General features: G+C 40.1%; 2 protein-coding genes across 3 annotated transcripts; one reads left to right on the top strand and one right to left on the bottom strand.

Moving 5' to 3' along the window:
• Positions 1–793: 793 nt before the first annotated feature.
• Positions 794–3,882, bottom strand: rnps1 (RNA binding protein S1, serine-rich domain). Its single transcript, XM_078269729.1, has 7 exons — positions 3,800–3,882; positions 2,514–2,660; positions 2,217–2,402; positions 1,998–2,103; positions 1,442–1,595; positions 1,205–1,346; positions 794–1,064 (listed from the first exon to the last, which is right to left on the bottom strand). Coding segments are annotated over exons 1-7 (843 nt in total). The 5' UTR covers positions 3,802–3,882; the 3' UTR covers positions 794–958.
• On the top strand, positions 3,875–7,280 carry LOC144530241 (uncharacterized). Of its 2 annotated transcripts, none has more exons than XM_078269727.1 (4): positions 3,875–4,052; positions 4,690–5,375; positions 5,524–5,637; positions 5,929–7,280. In XM_078269727.1, exons 2-4 carry the CDS (start codon positions 4,734–4,736, stop codon positions 6,883–6,885), a joined length of 1,713 nt encoding a protein of 570 aa, XP_078125853.1. In that variant the 5' UTR covers positions 3,875–4,052; positions 4,690–4,733; the 3' UTR covers positions 6,886–7,280. The 2 variants fall into 2 exon arrangements, with proteins under 2 accessions (XP_078125853.1, XP_078125854.1); XM_078269728.1 differs by having other exon boundaries at positions 4,700–5,375.
• The last annotated feature ends 1,249 nt before the right edge of the window (positions 7,281–8,529 follow it).

The following is an 8,529-nucleotide window of genomic DNA, read 5'->3' on the forward strand; positions in this document are numbered from 1 at the left end:
TAAATGCAACAAAACTCACAAGAGATTGAGGGAAATGCCAAACGTGCAGTTTGTACAGGCCCACAGTCATTTTTTTAGTATTCTTATAAGCCAAAAATCACCTGTGTGTAAAATGGGTATCCGTAGAATGGAATCTCCTTTACATAACATTCCAAAACTCAATGGCTGTGACACTGAGCTCAGAGGTGGACATAACAGGTACAAGACACTGCTGTATGTACATAACCACAGTTGAAATGAACAGTTAACTGAACATTGTAAGCTACACAAATGTACTTTTTTAAGGGGTGTATGAATTGCATTGTATCTAGATTGTGTTCCTGTTACTATACACACCACCTGAGTGTTTAAAGCCTACATGTGTCTACAGTAATTATAGCTTTCTACCTCACCTTCTAAAAATGGATTAGATGAACATTTAGGGATCCTGTTTTTTTGTGCTGTTCCCTTAAGTTTACTAAGGAAATGAATGCTTTTAGAAGAAAAAAAATGTATACCATTTCCTCAGGTGTCATTTCCCTATCCAGTAAATGAGGCTGAGGAAGAGGAACTTAACAGCGAAGGCCTTTCAGAATCTTGACCTGACTACACACTGAACTCATACTGTATATATTTCAGCATTTTTATTTTCAAAAAATGTCTAAAAATTCAGTACATGGTAAAAAGAAATCGCACTTTAAAAGAAATATTTATCGATCTCACCAGAGCCCAAACTCAGCTTGAAACAAATACTGAAACAGCTTTTCAGGATCAACCTAACACAAAATATGAAAAGAAACTCACATTTCCACACACAAAACATTTCCGCTTTCTACACGCAGGCAGATGTTTGTATTGGCTACAATGCAGATTATTTTATTTCTGGTGAGTCAATGAGGTCTGGGAAAGCAGGAACTCCAGCTGGCCTGGTGTCAGAGAATCGAAGAGATCACTTGATATCAGGAGGCAGAAAACTTGTCTATCTGGAGGAGTTAGAGCTGGAACGAGAGCGGTGACGCCTGCGACCAGGAGATCTGGAGCGAGAGCGGCGGCGTACTGGGGACCGCCTCCTTGGGGAGCGGGACCTGCAAGGAAAACAAAAAGGATAAATAACTTTTGTGATTAGGAAAAGGTAGGAAGAATGTCCATTAACATACGTTACCATTATAGTGTGAAAATCAAATGTGGATGGACATAGTTACTGATTGAAAATCATTCAATGTACCTTCTCCTCATGCGTGGTGGACTGCGACGCCACATAGGTGGTGGTGGGGGCATTCTGCGAGGGGGAGAAGGTCTACGAGGTGGAGGGCGGATTCGTTGAGTCAGCACGGCAGATGCAGCGATTTCTTGTCCATCAATCTGACCTATCAATAACAAAGTCAAAGCAGAAAGTTATTCAACACGTATGCCTAGACTAATCGTGCGAGTCAGAGGCGCTGTAGGAAATATGCTGACCTACCTCCATCCATGTGTTTGAGGGCCTTCTGGGCCTCCTCAGGAGTCTCAAACTCCACATAAGCATAGCCCCTGGACAGGTGTGGGTGGACCCTGTCCATTGGCATTTCGACCATTTTGATTTTTCCATATGTGGAAAAGATCTCCTGGATGTGGTCCTGTGCAAAAACAAAGACATGCAGTATGCTTGTCAGAACCATGTTAACAGAAAACTTTGATTTATTGTGGAGGAATGTTGTTTTTGTTGACATACGAAATATTCTGAATTCATAATACATAAAATAAGACTCCTGGCAACAAGACTAGGGACATTTTAAAAAGCCTGTTTACTGGACAATAAACATAATTAAAATAAAGGCACCATATAAAAAAAAAAAAAAAATCTTTTTCTTCTTTACTTTAATTCTATTTTCCTCCAGTAGATTATGAACGTGTATTATTTTTTTTGTTTTTTTAAATCTACCCAACATGACATTTCTGAGGTAGTGCCATAATCTCAAATCATGTTATATCATGATCATTTTTTCTGCTATAAAAAGCAGAACAATTTCTCAGCTGACCTTGGTGACATTCCTGGTCAGCCGCCCTAAGTGAACTTTAGTTGGTTTGGGGCTCGGGCTTCTTTTCCTTCGCTCCTTATCATCTCCCCTCTTCTGTGTTTTGGACCTGCAAAATCACAAACAAAACATTGATTCATTTCATCATGACTCGAACAAGGGGGTGTACAAGACATTGCAGTGTATGAATATTGTGTAGCTGCATTAGAGTAAGTTACTTACGCTGAGCGGGAGCGGCGGCGGTTGTCATGGCGTCTACGGCTGGGGCTAGGGGAGCCTGAGGAGCTGGAAGAGGAGGAGGAACGAGAGCTTGAAGATCCAGAGTGGCTGGAGCCGGATGAGCTGGATCCACTTGAGGAACCTGAGCTGGAACCAGAGCTGCTGCTTGAAGTAGAGCTAGATCTGGACCTGGTCAAAACAAAGAAAATAGTGTTGGGTAAGAAAATATACATATTTAGGACTTGATTTTTGTCACTAACAATAACACAATCACATAAAGAGGCAACTTAGAAAACAAACCTGCTGCTGCTGCTGCCAGTAGAGGCACTGCGACGTTTCCTTGCCTTCTCCCGCCCTCTCTCCTTGTCTCCTTCCTTTGTACTAGTCTTTTCTTTGCCTCTGTCTTTAGTTTTTTCCTCCTCCTTCCGCTTTGTGGGTGATGGTGCCCTAAATTCAGAGGCAAGCTGCTGTTACTTTGAGATCAGCTACATTGTGAATGGTGTGGGGCTGCAACTAACAATTATTTCTCGTAAGTCTATACCTTTTCAGCAAGAAAAGTAGTAAAAATGGCATGTTACAATCCCCCAGAGCCCATAATAATGTCTTCAAATTGCTATTTTGTCTGATCAACGGTCCAAAGCCCAAAGATTCAAACTACTATGACACAAAAACAGGATTTGCAAAACTTTGAGAAACTGGAACCAAAAATAAATAAGATTTGTGGCTAATAATTATTATTAATTATTGTTTTCTATGTAGTATTTCAGATTGTATTTTATGTAATTTCTAAACTGTATGTATTTCTAATGTTTTTTATCTAGCCCTCCTTCCCTTTCCCTAAGTGGCTATGCCACTTGTCAGGCCGCCATTATAAATAAGAACCTGTTCTTAATGACTTACCTGTAAAAATAATGGTGAAATAAATTTCTACTAACTATACTAAATAACTAGTATTCAGTTAGCTAACAAAACATGTCTGCAATACATTTTATGTCCACTAGCTAATCAAAAACAAGAACTGTTTCTTCAACACATAAACATGACCCAGAAATGTGATTGGGACGACAAAAACTATAAAGGTCTTACAACCAAAAAAGGAGTAACGTTGAGAGACCAAATAAACTAACATTAGGGTAATGAGCGTGTAACGTTAGCTACCTAAACTTCTCGCTGAGAGTAACGTTAGTAACGTTTAACACAGACCGTAACATGTATTGCAAGAATGAACGTAATAGATTTAACGTGACTGACGTATTTCCTTTTTTTTATGTCGGCGTGTTTAATGTTATTGTATTTGGACTGCGTGTGTAATCTAATATTAATACTATTATCACTGAAACATCTCAGACTAACGTTAATAACTAACTAACGTTAGTACTGCCAACAAATACTCTCGAACAGGAATCCGCCGCCATTGATTTTCATTCAACTGACTCCACAAAACAAGGAGGATAACGTCATAGCCACGGGAACTGCTGCAAGTCCACAAACGGCTAAAACAACGTTACACAATGTCCCTTGTGTGATAAAATATGTACTGGAATTTAAACTAGTTTGATTGCAATCAAATAACAGGCTAAACTTACATATTTTTCAAACGAGGTGATTTCGCTTCAACCACTTGCTTGCGGCCTGAGAAAACGTCGCTCGGTGATGACGAAGTAGCGGAAGTTACGTGTCCACCTGAGCGACACTTACAACTCATTTGTTTATTTATGTACCTAGCTAGCTACTGTCGATAGAAATGTGAGTTTATGTGTGTATGACTACATCATAGCTATGTCATCATGGTACGTGAAATGATTTAAACATCAACTGATCTTTCCTCTTGTCGACAAGGTGAGTGCTTCACATTATAATGGCACTGTGCTACCGTTAGCTGTTGTCGTTAGCTTAGCTAACATCTGTAACTAGCTTGTTGGCGAAAAACTGTTTTTCAGTAACGTTAATCCTGTATAACTTAATCTGGACAAAGGTATATTTATGATAACCAGTAGGTACATCGTCGTGTTACTGATTTATCAAGTGAATATATGCGACAACAGAAATATTAAGCAGTTCTCTAGCTAGATGTAGTTTTTCATGTGTGGATCAGTAACGTATATAATTTTATACGTTTTTGTTTTTACTGAGAAACGTTACGTTGGTGCTGTTTAATAAAAAGAGTGCTTCTTCATACAAAATTATCAAGTTATATGTTGTTATAACGAGAGAACGTGTATTGTTACAACGGGGAATTGGATTTAAGGATAAACAGGAAACATATGAAAAAAATATTGTTAGGATCTCGTGAGAAACTGAGCATTTTTTGTGTAATGTTGTACTGCTGCATTACTGGTATTTTCACATACTAGAAGATGTCCCCTATTAGTCACCCACTATTTTTTACGTTTATTTCTCAGTATTAACCATACACCAAACGTTTGTTACGTTATTATTATTTTTTTTTACTAAATGTAAGATATTAATCTTCTAGAGATTAACAGCCAAACTCACAGAGTCCCTCTGAAGTGAGAGACCATGGGCCGGTTGGATGATGCCGCCAAACACAAAGTGGTGGAGCTGCGGAAGGCAGGTCTGAGTTTCCGTAAGATCAAAGCTGTGCTGGAGCTGGAGAACATCAAGGTGTCTGCCCAGGCCATCTACCTGTTCCTGAGGGAGTATCAAGGGAGGCCGCCAGGGAGGGTTAGACCTATGGAGGCTGGAAGCAGCACATCAACCGCACAGGTGCAGCCTCAAGTTGGGACAACACAAGAGAGTTGGAGTAACATTCGTCTCCAAAATCTTCTGCGGGAGGCATCTCACCATGCTGGCTTTACAGCTGCTGCAAATTTTGCCAAACAGACTTCCACAAATCCAGATGCTGGTGCAAAGCCATTTGGGTCTGGAAAGACCAGTGGAGGCAGCAGGCCAGAACAACAACACGAGGGAGATAAGGAGGAAAATGACATCCAGATTGTTAGTGTCACCTCCCTTGCACAGAGCAGCCAACAAAGAGTTCCCCAGTCCACTGTAACAAGAGCAGAGGCCGGTGCTGTGTCTTCCACACTATCCGCTCAAGGAGTAACCATGAGGAAGAGAGTTACACCTTCTCCAGCCACTAATGCAATGCTGGCAGCTCGAAAGAGGCTTTTGGATAAAGCGCTGTCACACAGGATGAAGGTACCTACTTATACATAATTTCTCCATGTGCCACAATCCTAATTGTTAGGTTTGTAATTTATGTTTACAATAGCACAACACCTGTGTAATGTCTTGAATACCATAAGAATCATCTCTGTCTTAACTTGCATACTTTGTTTTTCAACAGTCATTCCACCAGGTGGCGTCACTGTTGAGGAGAGATCACTCTAGTGTCCAAGGTGCTGATTTGAGAAGTGCAATGCAACAGCCACCTGAAACTTATGATCTGACCACTGAAAAGGTGAGAAAAGAGCAAACCTGATCTCCGCTTTTATTCACCTCAACAAAAGTGTTTGCCATCACTTTATCAATGACAGGCTTCAGTCACTTCAGTACATGTCCAAGATTATGTTTGTATAATGATTGTTTTACAGCAGTTGCTGGTACCAGATAGTATGCCAGCATATTTCCTCACCTGATTCTGGGAGTCTGAACCATATAAGATTCATTCAGTTTTATGTTGATAAGATTGCATTATAACTTTTAATAGTTCATTGCATTGTTTTTATGATATTTTTGTGATGTTGCACAGACTGTTATGGATGGTCAGTCCGGTGGAGGGAGTGCCCCCAGGCGTTTTCTCACACAAAGACCAGGTCTGTCTGTCCGTTCCCTTCAGCATGTCCCTCGGGTTGGCATTCGTCTTCCTAACCGGTCACCAGCACCTTTAACATCCTCGGCCCCTGGGGTTACCGTCATCCGTCTACAGACCCCTGGAGGCCAGGGCGCCACTTGTAGTGAGGGGAACCCAAGCCCCCAGCAGGTAGTCCAGGACACTGGAGGGAGAGGTGGTCTACAGGATCAGATTCAGACCCTGGGCTCTGAGGTGCGCAGCTTGGGTCTGGCAGTGAAGATGCTGGTGGAGCAGCAGTGCTGCCTGGAGAGGGAGCAGGCGCAGCAGACACACATTCAGAAGCAGATCCTCAGCACTCTGCAGAGCCTTGCTGCCAAACTGGGACGTTGTAGCGTTGTTCAACAGCAGCACAAAAAAACTCCATCACCCTCTGGTTTACCAACAGCTTCTGCATCTACCTCATTCAGCCCAGAAACCTTCAACTTCAGTCAAGGCACGTACACTCAGTGCAGCCAAACCCAGCCAAGCTACAACTCTTTAGAGAGTTTAGAAAATGTAGAGGCCTTTAAATTGCCAGGACTGAGCCCTTCAAGCATTAATGGGTTTCCACCATGTAGCAATGCTGAGAACCTCCAACTTACTCAAACTCCCACTCATACACAGCCGTATGCAGTTGCTTACCCTCAGCAAAACAGTCAAACGCTCATGCCACCCTACACACAGTCCTTTGTTTCTACATACGGCCAGTCACATTCTCAGACTTTCAGAGGATCAGAGAGTAAAACGTCAGATTTCTCAAGCAGCTGTTCAGCAAGGACTCTCCAGGACTGCAGTGTGTCCACCCAGCCGGTGATGAACTCTAACCACTCTTCACAGGATCAACAGATCAATATTATCAAAGTGGAAGGACCTTAGAGGCCTTCAGATGCCACAGAGTGTTTTGGGACCATAAGGGCTTGGATGTGCTTTTAAAATACTAATTTAAGATACACGTTTTTACAATGAACAAATGCTGTAGCATTTCTTAAACTAATTTATTTTTCTTTCCAAAGTACATTTTAAGAGAATACAAACGGCAATAAAATGCAATGCTTTAGTAATCATGTGTTTATAATTTGTCTTTACAATAGGCAAAGATTACAAAATTAGAGAAAATGATTATGTGCAGGCACTTTGTCATTTTTTGTCACAATTCTTCTTTATTTTGTATCTATTATTTTTGTATCACTAGGACTGGCATTACAAACTGTTAGTTTTCATACCTTTATGCTAACTGAAAACAAATAAAGAGATTGTTCTCGTCCAAAGCATGTTCCCATTTCAATGTGTAAGGCAGAGTGTGAGAAGCTAACATATTGTATGTACATATGTGTCAAGCTTACTAAAGGTGCAATTAATCTCATGACCTGCATTGGAAGAGCTGTAGTTTAATCTATAACCAGAACTACTACAACTAAACTAAACAAGATAAAAAGAAAATTACAATGAATACATTTTGTAGAGTGTTGTGGTAAGGACTCAGAAGTGTGTGACAGACGTATAGGTGAAAAAATCAAATGTATGATCAGTAAACCAAATTCATTATTTTGATATGGTGTAAAGTAATATTTATATGAAACAATATAATTTGAAATAATGTCATATTTTATATGAATTAGCTCATTTTACGCATCTCAACATTGAAACCACAGTTGCGGGACATGAACAAAAGTGGTGTTTGGACCTATAAAATGTTCCATTAATTTTTATAAATCACATTATTTAGTAATTATTTTTTATTCAAAAGATGCGTAAAAACACTGTGTATATTTTTTATCAAGCATCATATGACAAATTGAAACATAAATCCAAAATGTCATTGTTGGGACTTAAAAATGCCCGTAGTTGCAGAAACACCCATGTACTATATATATATATATATATATATATATATATATATATATATATATATATATATATATGTGTATAAATACCAATCGCAATTATGTCCAACTAATGTAAAATTACAAAACAAACATTGCATCATGAGTACATGGTTATTCTGGAAGTCAGTAATACAACCTGCACAACTGGGGGGGCGGGTGGGGGCAGTGTGCGGTCATGGAAGGCTTGTATCATGTGGACGCACCAACAGTTTTGTTGTCATTACTTAGAATTCCTCATGGGGGAGACAAACTACACACTATTGCTTTGAGCATCAATTAATTAATACAAATTCCTGAAATGAATATACGTAAACGTAAATCACTTCATTGGCTCCCAGTTTGAATCACTTTCAAAATCCTGCTTATAGTTTATAAAGCACTTAATGGTTTAGGTCCTCATTACATCTCTGACTTGCTCACCGATTACAATCCCATCAGGCCTCTCACTTCATCAGGCAGAGGTCTTCTAGCTGTACCCAGAATTAGATCCAGGTCTAGTGAGGGGGCCTTCAGTTACTGTGGGCCTGCTCTCTGGAACAAGCTGCTTGATGACCTGAGGTCCACCACAACTGTGTCACAATAAAAGACTGTTTTTCCAGTCATATTTCTTAATTGAAGTTTTCTATAAAATAGT

Source organism: Sander vitreus, chromosome 15, assembly GCF_031162955.1.
Source record: "Sander vitreus isolate 19-12246 chromosome 15, sanVit1, whole genome shotgun sequence".
In the NCBI taxonomy this organism is placed as follows: domain Eukaryota; kingdom Metazoa; phylum Chordata; class Actinopteri; order Perciformes; family Percidae; genus Sander; species Sander vitreus.